General features: G+C 40.6%; 2 protein-coding genes across 2 annotated transcripts; one reads left to right on the top strand and one right to left on the bottom strand.

Annotated features, from left to right (window-relative positions):
* The first annotated feature begins 9,841 nt into the window (after nucleotides 1-9,841).
* On the top strand, nucleotides 9,842-11,872 carry LOC9271366 (uncharacterized). Its single transcript, XM_015764495.3, has 3 exons — nucleotides 9,842-9,992; nucleotides 10,426-10,672; nucleotides 10,763-11,872. Exons 2-3 carry the CDS (start codon nucleotides 10,502-10,504, stop codon nucleotides 11,075-11,077), a joined length of 486 nt encoding a protein of 161 aa, XP_015619981.1. The 5' UTR covers nucleotides 9,842-9,992; nucleotides 10,426-10,501; the 3' UTR covers nucleotides 11,078-11,872.
* A 5,272-nt stretch (nucleotides 11,873-17,144) lies between these two features.
* Nucleotides 17,145-22,668, bottom strand: LOC4352717 (pyridoxal kinase). Its single transcript, XM_015764494.3, has 13 exons — nucleotides 22,488-22,668; nucleotides 22,148-22,265; nucleotides 21,551-21,644; nucleotides 21,363-21,467; nucleotides 21,099-21,182; nucleotides 20,893-20,966; nucleotides 20,254-20,318; nucleotides 19,941-20,004; nucleotides 19,758-19,823; nucleotides 18,811-18,867; nucleotides 18,282-18,326; nucleotides 18,104-18,157; nucleotides 17,145-17,662 (listed from the first exon to the last, which is right to left on the bottom strand). Exons 1-13 carry the CDS (start codon nucleotides 22,583-22,585, stop codon nucleotides 17,522-17,524), a joined length of 1,065 nt encoding a protein of 354 aa, XP_015619980.1. The 5' UTR covers nucleotides 22,586-22,668; the 3' UTR covers nucleotides 17,145-17,521.
* Between the last annotated feature and the right edge of the window lie 1,227 nt (nucleotides 22,669-23,895).

Below are 23,895 nucleotides of genomic sequence, written 5' to 3'. Positions count from 1 at the left end.
CCGCTTTGGATTGGGTTGAGAGGGGTTATTCGTCCGGTATAGATAGTTCAGGGTATAAAATGTCTGGTTTTGTGGTTTAGGGGGGTAATTCATACTGTCGTCATAGTTCGGGGAGTAATTCGTACTTTTTCCTATAAAATATGCTCACAATATAATATATATATCGGTGCTAATAAGAGTTTAGTCGGGAAAAAATTATTACATATAGTTTTTCCTCTAGAAGCAACTGATGATAAATGATAATATATCAGTGCAGTGCACAAAGCTTTTGGCTAATTAATACTCCCTCCGTCCATACTCGTAAAAGAAGTTATTTTGGACAGCGACAAGGTCTCCAAAACACAACTTTGACTTCTTATTTTTATAAAAATATTTATTGAAAATGATATATGTATACTTTTATGAAAGTATTTTTCAAGACAAATCTATTTATATATTTTTTACATTTTCAAACTCAACAACTTGAGAGTTATTAATGATTTATATTTCTAAGGTTTGACTTAAACATTGTCCTAAACGATTTTCTTTACGAGTACATAGGGATTAGTTAATTTTCCGAATCCCTGGTAAGATTGAATTTAATTAGGAGGAGAATCAGCATTATTCTAGAGAACTGCTGCTAGCAGAATATCTTGGCCGTCCGTTCGCCGAGGGTTGATCCGATCCGTCCAAAGCTACGCGCTGACTCGTACGTGCATGGGAGGATCGACGAAGCTTCTTGCTAAGGTTTACTATTATTAGAGAGAGAATCATCTAATCAATCACTAATTAAGTACAGATATTACAGAGCTAGCACAGAGTGAAAATAGCCGGCCTAGCCAATTATATATTTTCTTGTATAATTAATCAATCAATTGATTAATTAGCCTGTGTCACTGCGTGTGGTTGATACTGTCAGCTAGCTGCAAACATGACACGTATTAGGCCAGAGCAGGCGATCGATCCATCGACAGCAATTAGCAAATTAAGCCGGCAGATCGATGAGATCGATCTCTCGTGTCATCTCTGTCTTGATCATGTGCATGCCTGGCCGGCCGTGTGCATAACTGCATATGCAATATAGCTCGAGAATATCTGATCGATCAGCGGAATCCGCTACCGAATTAATCGATCGATTTGATTAATCAGATGCTTGATTAATTAATTCCCCTCGTCCCAAAATCAGAACCGTTGATAATTATATTTACTCTCCTGTTAAAAAATAAAAAGACACGTATTATGGCTTTTTACATATGGGTGTGCCAACGTTTATACTTTGACCGTCGTTTTTTCTATAATATATATTAATTATCAACAAGTACAATTTAACATATGATGAAAACATTTGTATATATATGAATTTCATGAGACTACATGCGTGGCATTAAACTCATGTTTTTAGTTCAATTATTAGCTAGGTAAAGTTTTAAAATGTTGGATTTTCCTTGGGAAAAAGAAAGAGGTTTGATTTGAGATTTGTTGCGGACAAACACTATTAGAAAAACATTTTTCTCAAGCGGCCCAAACATATTTTCGTAGGCGGACAAGCCATCCACCTGCACCTCAACGCCTGCGAAAATCAACCATCTTCACAGGCGTACAACAGGTCTGCCTGCGAAAATAGCTCCGAACGCTAAAAAAAATGGGAAGCCACCCATTCCTCATCCAACCCATTCAATTCATCCAGTTCATCCAAAAATCACCGAATCAATTCATCCATTTCATCCAAAATCACCGAATCAATTCTAGCAAAGAAAGCAAATAAAAACAATCAAAAAATCATGGCCGCCGCCCAGCCATCGTCCGCCGCTGCTGCACGTCCGCGCCGGCCGCCACACGGCCGCGGCCCGCCCTCTCTGGCCAAATCTGGGAGGGAGGGGCGGCCGGAAGCCGCCGCCGCCGTGGCCGCGCCGCCTCGACCCCCCTCGCCACCACCGCCCGCCGCCGTGCTCCCCCCACCCCCCTTCGGCCAGATCTGGGAGGGAGGGACCGGGAGCCGCCGGCCACCGCTCTTCCCCCGCCCCTCTCCGGCCAGATCTGGGAGGGAGGGGCTGGGAGCCGCGCCGCCTCGACCCTCCGTGCCGCCGCCGCCGGGAGAGGAGGAGAGGTGGGGAGGGGAGAGGAGGAGAGGTGAGGGGAGGGGAAAGGCCGGCCTTGGGGAGAGGAGGAGAGGTGAGGGGAGGGGATGAGAGGTGAGGGGAGAGGCCGGCCGTGAGGGGTGAGTTATGGACATCAAATTTCTCTCTGATTTATATTTTTGGAGGCGGTCATTTGGCTCTAAGTGTCATGTCCGCCTGCGAAAATAAGATCCCACTTTGGGAAAAATGCTTTTTCTAGTAGTGAAACTTCGTTTCATCCATTTCTAAACTCCTTTTCAAGTCTTATCGACATTTAACATTGCGTTGAATACTCGTTCTTCATGTTCCACGCAATATTGAATGTAATCATCTATTTTAGCAATTGCAGAGAGATGTGTCCTAGTATACATAATCTCTTTATAGTCACCTAATGTTCTCTGTCACCGATATCAATTTTAAGGCTGGTTTTATAACCTATGCAAGACTTGGATGATGGACCTCATCCACGGTGAAACAAATTAAAATGAGCATTTGTCGCCGACATATGGCTCAACAAGGAGGCCGCACCAAGCCCAAGGGAAGCCTCCTTGTTAAGAGAAAAATATAACAAATTAACAAATTATAAGTCCAGTTTATATTATTTAGTGATGAAAATTAATTATGTTTTACATATATATCGTGGGTCGCTATTTATAATCGGAATAAAATTTAAACGCTAAAAAACTTGTTACATTTTTCGATGGCGAAAGTACACACCATACAATCTGGCCAGCAACATATATGGATTACTCCCTCCGTTTCACAATGTAAGTTATTTTAGTATTTTTCACATTTATATTGATGTCATTAACATCAATATAAATGTTGGAATTACTAAAATGATTTACATTGTGAAACGGAGAGAGTAGTTGCTATAGGTGTACATTGTTTCTTCAGTTCCTCACAGTCACCGTGCGTGTACGTACAGGGGAGATGTACGTGACCGTCGTCCTTAATTAGCACCGTATCATATGTACCTAATGTCCTAGAAAATGATTTTCGCAGGTGATTAAATTTAAATGTAGAGAGAGAGCTAGAGAGGCCGTTGGAGGCGGCAAGGACACGGTACAATATATAGGACTAGCTCCATATTTTAATGTATGACGCCGTTAACTTTTTGTTAAACGTTTGACCATTTATCTTATTTAAAAAATTTATGTAATTATCATTTATTTATTATGACTTGATTCGTCATCAAATGTTCTTTAAGCATGACATAAATATTTTCATATTTACACAAAAGTTTTGAATAAAACGAATGGTCAAACGTTGGTCGAAAAGTCTACGGCGTCATACGTATTAATTAAAATACGGAGGGAGTACATCCCCACACGGTCATATATATGTGAGACTCATCAAGAACGAATTAAGCAAATTAAGCACCACAAACCATTAATTCACCACCCTAGCTTAATCAGCTAGTTAATGCCAGCACACTGATAGATCAAGCACACAGTTTTGCTCTAGAGAGAGAGAGGCCATACTAGGTAATGTAGCTTTAATTTGGACTACACCCTGATGAGAGATGTAAACTAATTCACCTAACCTAACTAAAAGCTGGGCCATTGATCATCCCTGCTGCATGATGCATCACATGGCCATTGCCAAAACTGAACTGAATTAACAACAAATGCGTGCATGCATTTGCATTGCATTCTAGCTAGTTAGATACTATTCTAAAGCCAATTAGATACTTAAAAAAATCTCTAATTTAACCAATTTAAATTTCAAAAAAATATATAACCATAGTTTTAAAAATAAAAATTCTTATATTTTCAAACATAAGTTGTACTACCTCCATCTAAAATATAACAATTTTTGACTCTATATCTGGATAAAGATGTATATGTTCACTGGTTCACATACATAGGCTGTGTTTAGATCCAAAGTTTAGATCTAAACTTTAGTCCTTTTCCATCACATCAACCTGTCATACATACACAACTTTTCAGTCACATCATATCCAATTTCAACTAAAATCCAAACTTTACGCCGAACTAAACACAACCATAGTTAAAATTTGCTATATTCTAAAAGATGCATGAGCTAACTAGAATAACATAGTACTAGTACATTTTTTTCAGCAGCAGCAAACAGCAACAGTGAGGAGAGAGAAAAGGTTGAGATCTATAGAGAGAGAGAGTGAGAGAGAGATGTAGAGAGAGAAAGCTAGAGAGATGCGAGAGGAGGAGGATCGATCCGACACATCACGTGGTGGTTTATTCCGTGCATGCGCGTGATAATCAATCAAACTAACTCCCCCCTTAACCACCTTTAATTTTAGATCTCTCTCTCTCTCTCATCACTCATCTTTGTCTCTTTAACTAATTTATTATCAATTAATTTTATTTCGATTTTTTTTCAACTAGCAATGGATCGATGTGTGCATGCAGCTGCTAGCTACTACTCCAGCTAGTTGCTGCCGTTGATTGCTCTGATGGATCTCTGAAAGATACTCCTACTGAACACACACACACACAAGAGGGGCCTGGTTTTGGGTGTAGCTAATTGATGGCCTCACATGGCCACTGTCTGCTTGCATGCTCTGCTCTGCTCTCACTCAAAGTGTTGGTTTTAATTAATTAGTGCTAGTAGTAGTTCTCTTCCTACTTAAGGTTTTGATCATCACTTAAGGTATTTCGAGATGTTCTCAAAATGATCATTATCTAACATGTATCTCTTTATTTATTTGCACAAAGAGTAAATGAGTATTATTGTAACCGACCAAGATTAATTCCTATCGGTATAACTACATGCAATATTTAAAACTTGATATATATATATATATATAATCCACGGGATGCGAAGCAACATAGTGCCTTAACCGATGAAAACTAATCACAAAATGTTGAATGTTTAGTTGTTTTTGGTCTTTAAGCTCTTTGTTTAGGTGATGATCAAAATAAGAGGGAAAAATAAGATGGAGACGAAGTATGTTTCTATGTTGAGGAAGAAGAAGATGCCAATATTTCATTTTCTTATTATGGGATATGTTTGCATTGGGGACAGCTAGCCAAGACCTACACGCGCGCTGGCTCATATGTATGAACATTAGTACACATAAAGTATTAATTATATATTTTTTTATTTCCTTCTCTCATCAGCACGATTGATCGATCGGTCGTTGGGCTTTGCACCTTAATGTGATGGTCAAACCTGTGATAGAATATTAGCCACTAAACGTGCTACGCAGTGCTATGTTTGCTTACAGTGGCTATTAGTCTAATCACAATATAATATAAATTGTGTGGGGTTAATACTATATAGCCCAGGGTTTTCGTCGTGTATAGTAGGTTGGATTATAAATTAAGCCTTGCAGGTTATTCATCTATTTTTCTTTATTTCTAGACTTGTTCTGATATACTCCCTCCGTACTTGTAAAGGAAGTCGTTTAGGACAGTAACACGGTCTCCAAAACACAACTTTAACTTCTTGTTTCTATAAAAAAATATTTATTGAAAAGTGATATATGTATACTTTTATGAAAGTATTTTTCAAGACAAATATATTTATATAATTTTTATATTTTTAAACTTAATAATTTGAGAGTTATTAATGATTTATATTTCCTAGGTTTGAATTAAATATTGCCCTAAACGACTTCTTTTGTGTGTATGGAGGGAGTATATACATTGAGTGCAATTTCGTACATAAATGCAGATTTGAAAATTTGAAATTTATTAGGACCACTTTTGGTAGCACGTCTAGACAAGGGAGATGGCAACATGGGTCCGCTCTTCGTCAACATATATGGAGGATTGTGTCTGGAGACTGGCTGGACAACCTCTAATTAAGTTACTTTCTCCGGGTTAATAATACTTGTCGTTTTGGATAAGGGCACGGTCTAAAAAACAACTTTGACTATTATTTTTCATTATAATATGTATAAAATTATTAGCAAATATATGATCTTATTAAAGTACTTTTTAAGACTAATCTATACATGTAGTCACCATATTTGAAAGACAAATATTTTAAAAATGATTCATAATCAAAGATTCTAAAGTTTGACTTCACCCTTATCAAAACGACAAGTATTATTAGCCCGGAGGGAGTAAGTTCCACCAATGGCCTCTAGCCCGCAATTTTAGTTACTATAGTTGTTTAGTTACATCTAAGATATGACTCATTTGTAGGAATTAAGTTTGTATTGGTCCCACATGTCATCTACTCTCTTATTTCCTATGTTTTAATTCTCTCGCGCTCTTTTCCCATCACTCTATTCGATCTCTCTCTTTGCACTAGAATATAGCCAACAAAACATTATAAGTGTACTCAAGAAACTTGAGTTACGACAACGGGCAGGGCAGAAGCAAGAATGGTGTTACATAGGGCCTGTTTGATAGAGCTCCAATTTCTAAATTTAGCTTTAAGAGTTGAGTTTGGAGTGGAGTTATGTGGAGCTGCTTAAACCCAGCTCCACCTCTCTAGTTCGTTTTGTGAGAGAGCCTATCCAACTCTGCTCCCATTTTAGGTGGAGCTAAAACTGTTTGGCTAGACTCTAGATCCAAGAGAGGTGAGTTGTACTAAACAGGCCCCAAAGACTACACACATACTCCTTCCGTAAGAAAAAAACCAATCTTAGGTTTGAACCTAGACGTCCAGGTTCAAACCCAGGATTGGATTTTTTTTTGACGAAGGGAGTAGACCCCTAAGCTATAAATAGTCCTTACTGAATGATATCAACGGCTCTACTCACTAACTCTATACATTATAACACAATTTAGGAAGTGTATGGGCTTATTTGGCAGAGCTCGAGCTCTAGCTTCATCTATCTTGGAGTTAGAGACTAACCAAATGGTTTCAACCCCACCCAAAAAGGGAGTGGAGCTGGCTAAAGTACACTCTCACAAAATAAACTAGAGAGGTGTAGTGAGGTTTATGCTGCTCCAAAACTTCACTGCATATCCAACTCTTGAACTTAAATTTCAAAGTTGAAAGTTGAGTAAAGTGCAGGGCTATCCCTAATTAAACTTGTGCATGTATGTCATATATATCCCTGAACTCTCAAAGTGTATTTTTGGGTCTCTAAACTTGCATTAGGTGTCATTTAGTTTCAAACGGGCTCCAACCCGCTTTGTATGTTGACGTGGCATGCCTTGGTGATGCCTATGTATCAGTGGAAACCCACATGCCAGTCGCATATAGAAAAAAATACAAACATATTTTTTCTCCTCCCGATTTTTAATTTATTTTTTCAAAACTGAAAACTTTTTTTCTCATCTCTCTCCTCTCTTTTAAAATTTTATTTTTTCTACATGGTTGGCATGTGTATCCCAATGACATGCAGGTGTCACTATGGCATGCCACGTCAGCTCATAGAGCAGGTTAGAGTCCGTTTGGAACTATATGACACTCATGATAAGTTTGAAAACCTAAAAAATGCATTTTGAAAGTTTAAGTATCTAGATGACACAGTTGTATGAGTTTAAGGACTGCCCATATACTTCACTCTTAAAAGTTAAAGCCTTACCAAAACAACTATATAATGAAGATATAGGAGAGCAATACTGTTGCTTTATGGCTACATATTCATTGTAATGTGTGATTATGATGAAAGAAAGAAAATATCTACCCATCCAAAGGCATAAAACTCAACAAAAGTTCTAAAGACTTGATTTGTGCCTAATCATTCAACACCTAAAAATAGACAGTTACTCGAAATATATATAAATAGAGTAATAGCTATTGTCAATTACCACTGTTTGGAACTAACATACTCAAAATAGTTGTTTGTGAGAGATCATGTACTCTGCATGGTAGCAGATGCATATTCCCATATCCCAGGGCCATGTTTGGTTCCATGGGCTAATTATTAGCCCCACCTTTAGCCCTGAATTACTCCCTAAGAATCCAAACAGATGGACTAATTTGAGGCTAAAGTGAATTAGCCCTCCTCAAAACATTAGCCCCTTCAAGGGGTGCTAATAATGGGGCTAATTTTCTGTAGAGACCATAAAAAAGTAGCCCTATCTCCCCTCTCTCTCTCTCATCTCTCTCTACTCTCTCTCCATCTTTTAACTCTGAATTAGCCTATGGATCTAAACATATCACTCTAGACTAATGTTTCGCCTACCAATTCAAGACTAAACATTACTCCCTCCATTCCATAATATAAGGCACAACCATTTTTTTTAGATGTTCCATAATATAAGAAATGCATGCATGTAGGCAATTAACTATGGCCCCTTTTCCATTAAATTATTACTCTCTCCATTCCAAATTGATCTACATATTTCATAGGTACACCAAGACCAAGAAAAGCTAATAACTCTCTCATGTTATATTTACTCTAGCAACATACTCAATGCATGCACCATCCCCAATATTTCCTAGCCAATAACAAATCAAGATATTGCATGTGGGTTATAAATACTTGTGTGCATGGATGCATGCATCAATGTCAATTTATTCTAATGCACAAATAACGAATAGACTCTAATAAATGAACACAATTATGTAGATAATTTAGGAATAACCTCAAAAAAACTATATGTAGATCAATTTGGAATGGAGGGAGTACTTTTTTAAATCTTCTACTCTTATGTTCTCTAATTCTATTGGATGCATGCATTGTATTTATTAGGATAATCCAAAATACAAGATGATAATAATTATTTCTTGGTCTTTGGGTTAGGAGTGGTTATACCTTATATTTTGAAATGGAGGGAGTAGCTCTCAAAATTAGCCCTGGGCTAATATTCCAAACAAGGCCCAAGTCATGTATTATAGGCTATGTTCAAACAAAACTACTTGTTAGTACATCATTAACTAAGTATTAGCTAAAATAGACTTAAAAAGTAGATTAATATTTTTTAAAAAACAATTTTCTCAAAAAAAACTTTAAAAATAATCACCGTTTAGCAATCTATAAAACATGTTTGTGAAAAATAAGAGAGTAGAAAATGAGAACTTAAACTGCGGAACACACTTATTTTTGGCTATGAGTTACATATGTATTATGTCCTACGCCAATTTCAGCCTTTTTTTTAAAACCAAAACAACAACATTCTTCTTCTTCTTCTTTACAAAATCCAAGATAACAATATGTTGGTTGGCAATGTACTCAAAGCAAAGTTGAATAGAACAGACGCGTCCAAAAAATAAAAATAAAACAGGGACACTCCAGTTCGTACGTACTTTCGATATTTTCACAACCAAAATAATTATACAAACAACATGTTAGTAGAATGATAAGATTACTGTACCGCTAACTGTTTCTACAGATTCAAATTATTTCAAAATCATTGACAGTCGACAGCGCAACTTTGAATTCCAGGACTAGTACGTGCACAAGAAAACAAAGAGTGATGGAGCGGAGTGGTACGAATTATTCAAAAAAAACATTTTATTTTACTAGCTATGACAAGAGGCACCCTCTACATAAAAAAAAATGCACACATGACCAAGCCATGAGGAAGAAGAAAAATAAAAAGGGCCCATCTTTTTTATTGCCACAATAATGACAGCAGTTTTGCCGTGCAGGCCGAAATTATTTCCTCTTGTCCCCTCCACCAGCTTTTGTTCAACCCTGTTTCTCTCCCAATTGCAAATATTGTATTTATTATTGAAAAGATTCTTTTTTTTCTTTATACTTTTGAAAGGAAAAAAAATGATATTTGCCACTATCCTGTGGGTAAGCTGTCCCCTTTGTTAGTGTTAAGCCATAAGGTGTTGTGGTGCAGCTTTCTTTATCTGTCTATTTAAGGGCTCTCATCTCCTTCTTTCCCTTCCTTCCTCTCCTTGTCCTCCTCCATCCAGCTCCTCTCAAAGTTTGAGGCTTTTTTCTTTTTTTCTTGTTTTATTTTCTTTCTTGGTAGGAGTAACAATACTAGGGTCTCTTCCTCTTTCTCTCTCTCTTTATCCAAGGAGACGAATCCAGAGGCAAAACTTCAGGTAAACTTGCATGATATGCATCTCACTCTCTGCATATTTCAGCTTCTAATTTTTGAAGATTTTTTTGTTTGTTTGTTTGGTGTGTTCTTGTTGTTCTCTAGAGGAGAGAGCTATGTTCTTTTGTGTACAAAAAGATGTGTTTTTTTTTCATGTTTTTGTATCAAAAGGACAAATCTTAGCAAAACATCGTGCCATGTTGCAAAAATTTGAGAAGATTCGATTTTTTTTAAACCAGTTCCCCTCAAATCTGCTTGAACTCTCCTTTTATCTTCAGAAAACACTCTAGCTCGAGTAAATCTGAGCAAAGATTCAAAAATTTTTAGTCAAAATCTCACAAATCCTCCGAGAAAACCTTTAGATCTACCACATAATCTCTCGAATACTTCAATATTTCACTCTCTAACGATCTCTCTTGCGTTCCTTGTTCTTGCAGGGTTTGTAAAAATTTTTTGGATCTAATCGACTAACTCCAAAAAAAAAAGAAGAAATCAGCGAGAGAGAAAAAAAAGATGAGCCACTTCGCCGCCGCCATGAAGAGCCCTCTCCCCATCGCCGCCTCCGCCGCCGTCGCCACCGGCGGCGACGGCAAGAGCCCGCTCTTCTGCCCCAAACCTCGCCGCCCCGTCGCGCCCCTCCGCTGCCACCACGACATGGATCTCCTCGACCTCCTCCTCTCCAAGGTTGCCATCCATCCATCCATCCCTCTCGCCGCCGACGAGATCGATCTCCGACGAGCTATCTCGCTGACGTTTTTTTTTTCCGATTCGCAGGGGGAGGAGACGCTGTTCTGCGGCTCGCCGCCGCGGCGCGCGTCGAACCCGGTGGTCCACGACAGCCGGTTCGGCCTCGACTGCCCGCCGATGCCGGCGTGGTCGCCGGCGCCACCGGTGGCGCCGCCGGTGGTGGTGCACCGCCCGACGCCGCGGCCGGCGGTGGCGATGCCGATGTCGTCGCCGCGCGGCAGCGGCGGGTGCACGGCGCGCGCGCGGCTCGCGTTCCAGCCGGCGGCCGTCCGCGTCGAGGGTTTTGACTGCCTCGACGGTGGCCGCGGCGGCCGCGGCCATGGCATTACCGCCATGGCCTAAGCTTGTTGCTGCACATACACCCCAAAAAAAAATAACCTAAGAAAACATCACCTCCTCTTCTTCTCCACCATGGATGCCCAAAAAAAACCACAAAAAAGCTTTTCTTGGATTCTTGGTGGAGAGGGGAGGAGAGTGAGGAGGAGAGAGATTAAGCCCTAAATTTAACCCTAAAAAAAACTACTACTACATAATCAATCCATCATCCCATCCTTCCATATAATCCCACAAGTATAATTGAGAGTTTAGGTAATTTACCAAGAAAAATCTTTTTGTATGTAAATAAATCTCAGGTGTCAAGGTCCTTGATGTAAATTCTATGGGGGGTTTAGAAAATTTAGAGGGAGGAGACAGGGACAAAAGGGGTTCATCAAGGAGAGCCCTTTTGGATTTAATCAAAAAAAATTTTTCTCTTCATCTGTCCCTGTAAACTCTCTTTGGGATTTAGTAGCTAATTGAATTAGTAGGTGGGAAGGGGGGTTGGGATTAGTTAGGTATCTGTCCCTAGTTTATTCTATCATGATGATGATGCTTATTTTTGGTTTTTGATGGAATTGTTTTTTGTCCATGCAACCAAGAAATGCAAAGGCCATGGAGATATGTACAAAAGAGTGGCTACAAGAAGAGAGTAAGAGAGCAGCTTAGCTTTAGGTTCAATCAGTGTGAGGGAGACATGAATGATGTATCTGTGAAATCTTTTTCTTTCTTTTTTGTATATTGTAATATCTTGTTGGATTTCCAATGAAGCAATCTGTATAATATGCTATGATTATCAATTATCATCACCACTACTTATAATTTTTGGATTTTTTTTCTTTTTCCTTTTCTCTCCTCTCTTAATCCCTTCCGGTGGTTGAATTGTCCATGGCAACACATGGTTTCCATGTGCCCAAGCAACATTGAGATGTGATAATGATGGAGACCTGCCAATGACTACTAATAAAGGAGCCTCTGTGACTAATCTGAGGCTGACTCATTGAGATCTTAGGGGCCATGTTAAGTAAGTAGTATATTCCAAAATTACTACACCACTTAAATCTATTTTGGTCCCTTTCCTAATGTCATTTTCACCAAGGTACGCTACTGATTTTCTGCTCAAACATCTCAATTTCTTGGGTTAGTCAATCAGCGCAGTTGACACAGCTGATTAGTGGAGTACTAGTTACTGGTACTACTCTTTTGCAGAATTTTGAAGATAAAAACTGCAGAAAAAGGGACACATGGTTTCATTTCTTTTTCACTTGTGCAAGTCAAAATCTCACTATTTCTTTCTTGTAATTCTTGTGCCGGGCAGAGCGTAGGATTGCAGCTAACTTTGTTGTATCGCTCACCTCAAAAGAAGTCTTGGGTCTGAAAAGGAGAGGGCACAGAAAGACGCAAGCAAGCAAGCAGTAGCGTGACAACTTGAGTGCACTTGAGTACAAACATATTCAGGGCATCAGAATGTAGTCTAAAACTAGTCCATAAGCAATAAAATATTATATTCAGCTACCTCACCACATTGTGAAACTAGTCCATATCAAGAAAATAGCAAAAGCTACCCATAAGCATATGGGTTGCCCATATAGAATAAAATATGTTATTTGTCTCTATTTCCTCTCTCCTCCTAATACTAGTTGCTATCTATATACATTGTGAAGATAATAGTTATAGTCCATATATGTGGGTCCTATCTATATGGACTGCTTTTGCTATATACATTGTTGTTGCCCTCAGGCATGGAGTACTGTATATCTATACTAGGGGTGGACAGAAAGCTCGTGGCTCGTTAGCTCGCTCGGCTCGTAACAGGCTCGGCTCGGCTCGTTTGAATTTTCTAACGAGCCGAGCTGGCATTTTAGCTCGTTAGAGATAACGAGCCAGCTCGAGCTGGCTCGCGAGCTGCTCGCGAGCCTTAACGAGCTAGACTCCATCACAGCCCAAAAGCCCAATACAACAAAAAAGCCCAAGCCCAAGACACTGCAAACCCTAGCTAGTCCTCACTCAATTCCCCACTCTCCCCCAGCCGCCGCCGCCGCTTCGCCTCTCCCCCAGCCGCCGCCGCCGCTCAGCCTCTCCCCAAGCCGCCGCCGTCGCTGCTCCGCCTCTCCCCCAGCCGCCGCCGCCGCCGGGAGATCGAGCACCCGTCGCCGCCAGTCTCCGCCTCTCCCCCACCAGCGCCCGCCGCCACCGGTCTCCTCCTCTCCCCCGCCAGCGCCCGCCGCCGACGGGAGATTGAGCGCCCGCCGCCGCTGGTCTCCGCCTATCCCCCACGCCAGCCGCCGCCGGGAGATCGAGCGCCAACGGCCCACCGCCGCCGATCTCCGCCTCTCCCCCAGCGATCCAGCGCCCGCTGCCGCCGGTGCCCGCCCTAGCGCCCGACGCTGCCGGCGAGCTCGAGCTCATCTCCTCCAAGTGCCGGCAGAGCTGCATCGAGTTCATCCCCTCCACCGTCGATGCCGGCGAGCTCGAGCTCGTCTCCTTCAAGTGCCGGCAGAGCTGCATCGAGTTCATCCCCTCCACCGTCGAGCTCCTCCCTGTGTCTGTGGTCGCCGGCGAGCTCGAGCTCGTTTCGTCCGCCGTCAAGCTCCTCCCCTCCTCCCAGCGTCTCTTGCCCCTAGCTCGCGAGCTTAACGAGCTGGCTCGAGCTTGTTGACGAGCCGAGCCGAGCTAGGTTTCTAGCTCGTTAGGATAACGAGCCGAGCCGAGCTAGCTCGTTATCCTAGCGAGCCAGACCGAGCCGAGCCGAGCCAGCTCGACATCCACCCCTAATCTATACCTATGCTGTGTTTAGATCCAGATCTAAACTTCAGTCATTTTACATCACATCAACCTGTCATCACACGCAACTTTTCAGTCACATCATCTCCAATTTCAACCAAAATCCAAACTTTGCGCTGAACTAAACACAGCCACAGGGATTCTTCAGTTTGGGAGGAATTTAGTTCTACAAGAATAAAATTTAGTTCTACAAGAATTTAGTAGTAACAAGGCCGTGTTTAGTTCACCTCCAACTTCCAACTTTACGTAACATCACATCACATCCAAAACTTTTCTACACACATAAACTCCTAACTTTTTTTTCAAACTACCAACTTCCCTTAAACTTTCAACTTTTTTCAGGAACTAAACACAGCTAAAGCTAAGGATTCGTCTTCGGGTGGGGAGGAATTTCATATGAGTTCTACAAGAATAAAATTCTACTATTAGAGCTTCATGGGATTAACAGTAACACACGGTTCTTGCATAAATTTGTTGGGCAAAAATGGACATCGGTGCTTGGGTTTAAATTCCAAAGGATTACATAAATCTTTTTTAGAAAAAAGAGCCCTTATAAATCATAGCTTTCACCACATGCATATTGACTTATCAACCGTAGCCAAATTATAGATTTTAAAACTTAGTACTCCTTCCGTTTCATATTACAAGACTTTCTAACATTATTCACATTCATATAAATGTTAATGAATCTATATACATATATGTCTAAATTAATTAATATTTATATAAATATGAATAATGCTAAAAAGTAATTTTTAAAGTATATTTTGATGTCTTCTCCTCGTAGTCTATTTTTCTACTCCTACATGGCCTTCTCAATCGCTAATAAGACATGTATACAAATTTTATCTATAAATTATTTTTATCTATTTCGTACATTTTTTTCTCTACAACATATTATCCTTAGCTCAATCGATAAGACTATGAAATTGAACCATGCCCGATCAATTCTTTTTACTACAGTTTCATGTACTTGAGCACATCTCATTGCGTTGACTATCCCCGAATTATTTTTCTCAGTTTTTTCAGCTCCTTTTAGTAGTATACTAGTATTTCTTTGTGAAATTTTCCCTGGTCAATTTCAATTTATTAGGAGCATGAGTTATCGGTTGCCATGATGGATTAGAGAGAGTTAACATAGCTGTCCGTCCGTCCGTGTAGTTGGTGGTTAACACGTTGTACTACTGCAGTGCAGACTGCTGGGTATCGAGTACTGACAGGTGGAGAGTGACGTGTGGGGCCCACTCGTGACTAGATCACATCTCATCCCATGCGGCCAGCAGGCCATCCCTAACCGTGTATGCAGAATAAAATAAAGTTTTGGTTCGTTATTTTATACTAGTTGTAGGACCAAAGATTCTCCGGCCATCATATTATTGTCTTCTTTCAATTATTCTGTTTTTTTAATTGTAGAAAATCACAAAACATGTATAAAAAAAAGGTGAAAATGATCGGCCCAAAATTATAGGCCTGTTTGGGGGAGCTTTAGATTCTGAGAAGCAGCTGTTTGTTAGTCAGCTTCTAAGAATCTGGAAAAGCTCTGAAACCTAGCTTCTCCAGTTTCTGGCTTCTTAGTTTATTTTTCAAAATCTGTAACTACAGATTCTCAGAAGCTGTGGACTGTTTGGGGCAGCTTCTAGCAGAAGCAGCTTTTGGAAAAAGCTGCAGCTGGGACAAGCTCCCCCAAACAGGACCATGATTGGTTGAGAAGAGAAGGTAGAGACTGAAGAATTTTATGGATTAGTTTTAATTGGTTGAGATGATGTGGTAGTTGAAGAAATAACTTTAATTTGAGATAAATCTTGAGTGGTAGAAATAGTTTTATTTTAGGATGGAGGGAGTATACTAAGTAGAAGTACTCCAGTAACTCTGCACTCTTTTGAATCATATAAAAAGAAAAAGAAATCCCTTCAAAGACCTCTGCTACATAGAATTTGTCATCAATCTACAAATTCCTTTGCAGTTTCTATGAGGTGAACAGTTTGGTAGGAATTCATAGGAGGAAAAAAAAATTGTGAGATCCAACCCTATGGTTCTTATATTATTCTTTTTCTTGTGGAGATCTTACCCCATGGAGGAATTTCGAAGAAATTATAGAGGACTTCAACTAAATCCTACAAAGGGTTTATTTGGATCAAAGGACTTTTGATTTGTAGAAAAAGTATAGGAAATTTGAAGGATTTCAATCCTATGGAAAAAAATTCCTATGAAAGCCTTTGAAACAGATGATTGAATCCTATACTATCCTTTAAAATTCCAATGGAATGGGTAATCCTATAGAGATTTTGGAGAAAAGTTAGCAAGAGGTCCAATATCTTGGAAAAATTCTATCTCTCTCATCTGATTCCTATGTTTTTCCTGTGGTCCAATCAAACGGTCATTCATGTGTTTTTCTTGTATTTTTCAATCCTCTGTTTTACACCTGCATTCCTGTCGGAATCCTGCATTTTTCCTATTCCTCCGTTTTTCTATTTCTGCGATTCAAAGGGGCCCTTAAAGGAATTTTTGTAGGAAGTGAATCCCGCAAAAACTTTTCCTATAGGATCCTTTGGAATAAAGAAATTACCTCTCACAAATTTTGTGAAATTCTTTACAAATAACCAAAACCATAAGAATTTAGAAGACTCTTAACATTTGGGTCCTATCTTTCATCTGAATCCTTTTTTTTCCGCGCAACATCTAAAAGGCGATTCCTATAGTTTTTTTATATATTTTTCCATCGTACGATTTAAATCGCTATGATATTCTAATTATGCGTTTCTCCTATTCTTATGTTTTAAGAATCACATGTTCCAAAGGAGCCCAAAAACCTTATAAAGTTTGTGTGTTTGAAGGAGAAATTACCAACAACAAAGTTCTACTATACTACAGCTGAATTTTGAATTTCAGAATCATCATTTCAATTCCATATATCTCACAGGTTTCAAAAAGGCCACTTGGTTGACTGCCTTTCTTGAGAGGGTGGAAGTAACTTTATTTCATATTATTCTTTTATCCCCAGCTCATGTGAATAAAGATGAGCCGTCGTTTGATCCCCATGAAATATATTCCGAGGAAAAAGAGAGGAGAAAAAAAGGATCCAAACGTGTCGACACCTGGCTGGTTTACTGTTTATTTCCACGTGGAAATAAGGTCACATCCAACAAGGTCAAAGGCAACAGAAATATTCAGTAAAAATTGTGCAAGTTGCTGTCTGAATCACGCACCCAGTAATCTCACAAGCTAAAAATTTAGCTTCTGATGACCTCAAAAAGTTGAAGCAGATACAACATCAAAATCTGGAGTTTACCAAAAAGTTGCACAACACACATCAACGGAACTGCCGTTTATTCATTGTAGATTTTACACAAAATAAAGCTTTCCAAGATGGAGCTATCCCTTGTACAATATCAGTCTCATAGGCACAAAAACATGACAAATTGTAAAGGAGATTAAAGAGAGAGAGAGAGAGAGAGAGAGAGAGAGAAGGCAGCATGTGTATTATTTTGTTTTTGAAATCAGACCCTTTCTTGTTTTGAAACTATGATCAACTAAAATGGTATCCCCAGAGTTGAAGCCAGGAAGCATGTTGATGAATATTGTGCATACAAGCAGAATACCAAAATTGTTTTTAACACTGGTACTCTCCCTCCAGTCACTATTCACTAATTGATGTTTGATGATGCTTGCCATGGTTGTGATATGGTTTCAGCTATACTTCACAGCCTTGCATGTAATCTGGGGCCTTCGAATTTCATCCTGGCTTTGAATCAAGCGGATCTCTAGGCTGCTGGTGGAGGGGTCAAACCCAGCTCTTTTATAGTCTTCCACAGTTCTCCTTAGGAGTGCCTGCAGAAAATTTCTGTACATATCAAAGCTTCTAGGATAATGCGAGTAAACTTCGAATCTGAATTGTCTTGCACCTAATACTTCGAAAGCAAACTTATCCTAGGCCTTAATGGCTGACTTGTCATTTGCATTGTATAGAAAAGAAAGCCTTCTACAGAACATGTTTGAGCTTAGAATAACACCTAAACTGAACCGGATTTAAACATGGTCGATGTTATATAGAAGAAAGAGGGTTGGCTACAAACAGGTAGCTGCTGATGTCAATCAATAACTGACCATTACGAACTGGGTCCAGCCTGTGATTTCAAATTCCTGTCATAGCTCTAATTACATGAAGCACATAAACCAGGAAACAGGATTGCGAATACACCATGCTGCTAAGCTAGGCATGCAAAACACATGAGCGATCTTAAGTATTAAATAGCAGCACAACTGAGATACCTGCAAACTGGATACCGCCAGTTCAGCCGCCCTCTCAAGGTTATCAGGGTATTTCTGTACAAATCAAAAGCAAAGAGAACTTAGAAGTGGTTTTAAAATGACAAGAAAATTCTATAAGAGCAATGGTAAACTTCATCTGCTTTCGAGAAAAAAATGGTAAAGTTCATCTGGGACCTACATTACTCCATCCTAGTAGAAGGGCAGTTGTTAAATCTCCAGTGCCCTGCAAAGCATTACGAATTCAGGATAAAATTTATGCAACATGAAAGTACTCGATGAAGTAGTTACTGATAGCAATGCTATCAAGACCAAGCTGGCACAGAAGTATTTGTTCAAAGGTAACAAAGAAAAGTTCCTTGCTTACTCCTTTTCTCAACCACCCCTTGATCCACTTATGTCACTTAAAACTTCACAAACACAGTCTAAAAAGGAAAAGAAAACCTAGCCTAGTTTGTGTCTAACCTTGAGACAAGAAATATGCTTTTCTTCATATTAGAGCACTTTTTGGTTGTGCAGCGTTTATAGATATTATGTAGGGTTATTCTTCAACACTACGGCTTTGCCCACACCCTGATATCAAGATCAGCTATGGCAATCTGTTACCTACACAGTGACCTAGATGTTGACTATGAAACCACAAAAAAAGAGCATGGAAAATTACGTCAATATTAGAAAGGATCCCTCTGTCACCACAGTTGAGTGCATACCGTGAAATATGCAGGTATCTTGGGTATCTCAATCTTAAATTGTTCTGGTGGTTGTTCCTGAAAATCAAGACAATAAATTGCCATATGAAGAACAAACTGGAACAATAATATGGATTCAACTTAAAATCATTCCAATGCACCAATTACACAAATAAAACATAAATTGTACTAAAACTGAATCATATATCATCAGGTGTTGACAGCATTCTCAATGGAAATAGCTGGTGCCATTTCTTTTATCCCTATCCTGTTGCATTTTGTTGTAATTGGGAAATATGAATAACTGGTAATCATTTATGAACGAATTATGGTTTTCTGAATTTGTTTTTCTGTGTTACAAGACACCTTGATGAGGAACCTCTACCAGATAGATAATAGCTTTGTCACCACTAAATAGCTAGCAGGACTGAACGCCTGGAACAGATAAACCTCTGCTGTCCCATGATTAAACGTATCTCATTCCATGATGAGGGTTTTAAAAGCTGAAAACTGGATATTCTGGTAAGAAACAAGGGGATTTCAAAAATTTTCCAACTTTTGTACTTTGGCAAGGAACCTGGTTTACACATCAACCTGACAATAGTTCAATACTGTGTACCTAACCTAGTTGACAACTATTCATGAGTACATGTATATATGATAAATCACATCCCTGAGACATCCTGCCGCATGAACTGGCCAGCAGCTCCCAGTAGAGAACATAAATAGCATTGCAAGAGACATAGGGCTCGAATAAGATATGCAAATAAGATTGCTTTTAGGATTTGCTGTCTCCATAAATTGCCAGCATAAGTGTATCTATTGTGTTCTACTCACAATTCCCATTAGGCTTCCTAGGTAAGATAACTTTTGCTGAATAACTGTAGACCAGTAAGTTTTCCGTCTTCAATTGCAGCACACTGACAGCATGTGCAAAGATGTTGATCACATAAACGTTAAAAGTTTACCTTTGCTTTTTTGTGGCTTCCAATGAGGAGCAGCTTATCTTCAATAAGTGCACTAGTTATTACCACCTGAAGGATCATGACAATCAAACAAGTAAATAAACTAGTGACTGCACAGGGGGATCATATGACCCAAAACACTGAATACTTCTCTTGGTTTAACTATCAATCAGATAAGGGTCAAACCTTTCGCGGTCCAGCACTATGTAGCGCATTGCAAGCTTTCAAGCCATCTTCTTCACAGGTAATCCTATCCACTATAAATAATTAGCTCCCTGGTACTAGGTGACAAATAATATAGAAGTCACAGAACGAGACTGGATTTTCCCATAAAAATGGACCTTTCAGACCAAATCAGCAGTAAGCATATTGACAAGCTTTGCTTCTGAAAAGAATTTGTGTGATAATTGTGCTAAGATAACTAGATAAGTTTTTGTGGTATATGAACATAACAAAGAATTACTTGTTTTCTTTTTTACCAAAAGAAGAGCATGACTACCTTAAACCAGTGAGTAGTTCAACTTCAAATTGGTTAGGTGTAAGCATTGTAGCAACTGGGACAACCTAAGGATGATTAGATCACAAAATGAATGTATTAGGATAAGTAATCATATATGGGGGCATGTGCAAGAATTAGAGCATGCTTAAGAATCATGAGAAATAAAATAACATATTTGAAATGACAGACTCTGGCCTAGAGTTTTTCACTTGATAACTAGATCAGCAAAAGTGAACACAAGCTAAGAAGACCAACTTCTGAACACAAGGTGCACAGCTTGGGCTGCTTGGTCCTAACTTACTAACCAATTCCTCTTTGCTCAGAGGGGTTCTAAAGTGTAATCACTTGTTAAAGAGATGTACTTTAACTGTTGCATTCTATTCCCTCAGTTCTTTTTATGTGACGTTGGCTAGTCAAATTTGAACTAGCCAGCATCATACATATAAAGATGGAGGTGGTATAACAAAAGGTAGCAATTCAGTCAAGTGAAGGGATTTGCTTATAGAGGTTGCTCACACACCATGTCGGAAAACAGTCAAAGCTTTCATTTTTACAATCAGCAGCTTTTACATGCCCAAATGCCCAACAATAAGAAATTTCCAGCATTTTATATTTAGCGACTTGAATGGATTAAATCACCTTCTGTTGATAAACAGATATTAAATCCTGAGGGACATATAGTTTCCCTTCATCACCTAGAACCGGGTCACAAACTGCAGAACATTAGCAAACAGATATCAGTCATTCGTAATCAGTCTTGAGCTATGACACAATTGCCCTATAAAATTTGGTAGAGACAAAACACCATAGAGAAGAATAGATAATGAAAGATGAGAAAAGATTACCATATACAAGATCAGGATTGACTGATCGTAATTTGTCAACAACTTGTAGTACAGTAGTTAAAAAGGAAACAGATCCAATATAACCTGAATACCATAAACATCATGTTACTTTTTGTTAAAACACACAAACCTTATTTGGCAGTACAAAGGAGATGGCTAACCGGTATGCATGCCATTGTGATGAAAACATCACCAGAAACAGGAGAGCTTTTTTTTTCTTTGACAAAGGATGGGAAAGTGTAAAATGAAGAAGAAGTCATTCACCTGTTAATAAATGGGTATAATGCAATAAATCGTTTTCCGCCAGCCCTTCAATAAGATCCCACAGCTGACTGCCGTTGAGGACCTGTCCTCTAAATGTTGGGTACCCTGGGATATGAAATAACAGGGAATTATTCAGGTGTGTCAAAGATTGCACGTGCGATGTTGAACGAAGCGCAGCCCACCTCTACCTGTATGATTAGAAAACTGTACCGAGTTTATCGGATCCACATCAAAGCCCAGGAGTTGCAGGGGAAAGACTGCTGATTTGTTGCCAACGTATCCCTAAATTAAAAAAAAAAGGCAGGCCCAACAGACCATACATATCAAAGCGAAAAACTAAAACATAATTCACTACTTGTAAAACAAATCCATCATACACTAAAGAATTCCCCAAAACAACTCAACCAAGTTGTATTCTATGTCAAGGAACTTGCTTCCTGAACTCTCATCTCATCTCATCTCACAGAAGGACAAAGCAGCCTTGGTCGCAAGCTCTGCGCAATCCGATTTAGCAAGCGCTAACGATTTTACTCACATCCTTCATTTTCCCACATACATTATCACAACCAGAGTAACACACCCACAAGAGGCCTAAACTAAACACCTGCACATGTAAAAGCATCCCCAAAAAAAAAAAAAACCACACATCTTGAGAGCACATCACATCTTTGGAGCACAACTCCAAGAACCTCAGATTTGCTCCCGAACCCACTCGATATATATACGCTTCCATGGAATGAGGAATGAAGAGCAGATTGGGATTGAGGGGGGGAAGAAGAAGGAACCTGGACGGTGTGGGACTGGATGCTGAGCACGCGTCCCGTGTCGGAGGGAAGCGCGACGGAGAGCACCGGCGGCCGCGCCATCGCCGTCCTCCGCCGCCGCAGCAACCACCTCTCCTCCCTACAAACAAACAAAAATACCAACACGAGCTCACCAATCAATCCCTCCTCCTCCTCCTCCTCCTCCTCCTCCTAGTCAACAATGGCTACAGGACGGACGAAGCAGAGGGAGAGGAAGGAGAGGTCAAATCATCCAACCTAATCACCTTGACTAACAACTTACTAACCCCAGTTAGTATTATTATTCGTATTAAAATATCAATCCACGCCCACCCTGACCCACCTCAGGAAGAAGAAGAAGAAGCTGGGGCGCGGGGACGACCACCACGAGGGGCACGTGGGGTGGAGGAGCGGCGGCGACGGCACGGCGACGGCGGTCATGCGACGGCGGCGGCGGCGGCGGCGGCGGAGAGGGAGAGGAGAGTGTGTGGTAGGGATGATATGGCGTGATCTGGACCGTCCGTAGATGATCCGACGGCTGGCAGGTACTTGGGTGGATTGGATGGCTGGAATGGACAGTTTGGGCCCAACTGGGCTGGGGCCTAGTGGGGCCCACGTAACAGGCCTAGTTAGTACTTGTGTGCGGGCCTAGTACGGAGATTTTATGGGTATTTTCAGAGAAAAAGTACACCGAAGGTCCCTCAACTTGTCATCGGGATACATAAACATCCTCGAACCGCAAAACCAGATATGCGGGGTCCGTTAACTATACAAAACCAGTAACCCGAGATTCTTCGATTGTTTTGACCCCGGTTTTGGTCTACGTGGCGGCTGAGTCAGCGTGTGACGGAGCGTGGGGCTCCTCACCGGGAGACCGCGCAGGCCCCCCTTTGCCGGTTCGGCCGGGGGCCCTGGGTGAGATTCTAAGCTCCCAGTCTGTGTGTGGAAGGTTCGCGAGAATGGAAACACACAAGACACGGGCGATGTATACAGGTTCGGGCCGCTGAGAAGCGTAATACCCTACTCCTGTGTTTTGGTGGATCTATGTATGAAGAAGCTACAAAAGAGCTGGAGAATCAGAGAGCTCTTACTCTCTCCCTCCCTGATCGTTCTGGATCCGAAAAAATCAATTCCCCTTCTAAGTGGGCAAGGTTCTCCTTTTATACCTCAAGGGGATACCACATGCACCATCTCTCTCTTTTTTGTGGGGACTTATCCTATCTTTTCATAAACAGACGGCGACTTGTATGGTTGCCGTCCGAATGACCTTCTGATGGGACGGCCCATACCTACCTCCACTTCCGCCGGAAGCAGGCGCGACGTGGGAACATGGCTGTCTGCTGACGACATGACCAGTGTCAGACCGGTCACAAATCGGTCATTCTTGTCCACCACGCGTCAGTTTATCAATCTGCAAGTTCGCCCCTCTTCATACAATGTCTTGCTTGTAATGGTTAGGATGAAGCCTGGTATATATCTGACCGGGACCAACGTGCCATCTCCAGGAGCTAACACGCCGGCTCCAGTTAGGGACAAGTGCTTGGAGACTCTCATCCTGACGGGATGGGGCGAGGCGTGCGTCAGACCGCCTGTCGCCACCTAACCCACGATCTGATCGGTCTATGACTAGTCACTGACCGGATAAACGACCGCGCTTCACTGCGTTACATGCGGCGTGACGCGCTCGTCCAAACCGCAATAAATGTGGTTAGGTGAGCCCCGCTATGCTCACCTACCCCATATACGCGGCG

Source organism: Oryza sativa, chromosome 12 (assembly GCF_034140825.1).
Source record: "Oryza sativa Japonica Group chromosome 12, ASM3414082v1".
NCBI classification, from domain to species: domain Eukaryota; kingdom Viridiplantae; phylum Streptophyta; class Magnoliopsida; order Poales; family Poaceae; genus Oryza; species Oryza sativa.
This window is presented reverse-complemented; position numbering and strand designations above follow the sequence as displayed.

Bases quoted from the DNA above. Each gene is read 5' to 3' on its own strand.
- LOC4352717 (XM_015764494.3), bottom strand. From the start codon at position 22,585: ATGACCGCCGTCGCCGTGCCGTCGCCGCCGCTCCTCCACCCCACGTGC. The intron at 21,468-21,550 runs GTAGAGGTGGGC...TTCATATCCCAG, and splicing joins ACAGTTTTCTAATCATACAG to GGTACCCAACATTTAGAGGA. The intron at 20,005-20,253 runs GTAGTCATGCTC...TATAGTGGATAG, and splicing joins GAACTACTCACTGGTTTAAG to GATTACCTGTGAAGAAGATG.
- LOC9271366 (XM_015764495.3), top strand. From the start codon at position 10,502: ATGAGCCACTTCGCCGCCGCCATGAAGAGCCCTCTCCCCATCGCCGCC. The intron at 10,673-10,762 runs GTTGCCATCCAT...TCCGATTCGCAG, and splicing joins TCGACCTCCTCCTCTCCAAG to GGGGAGGAGACGCTGTTCTG.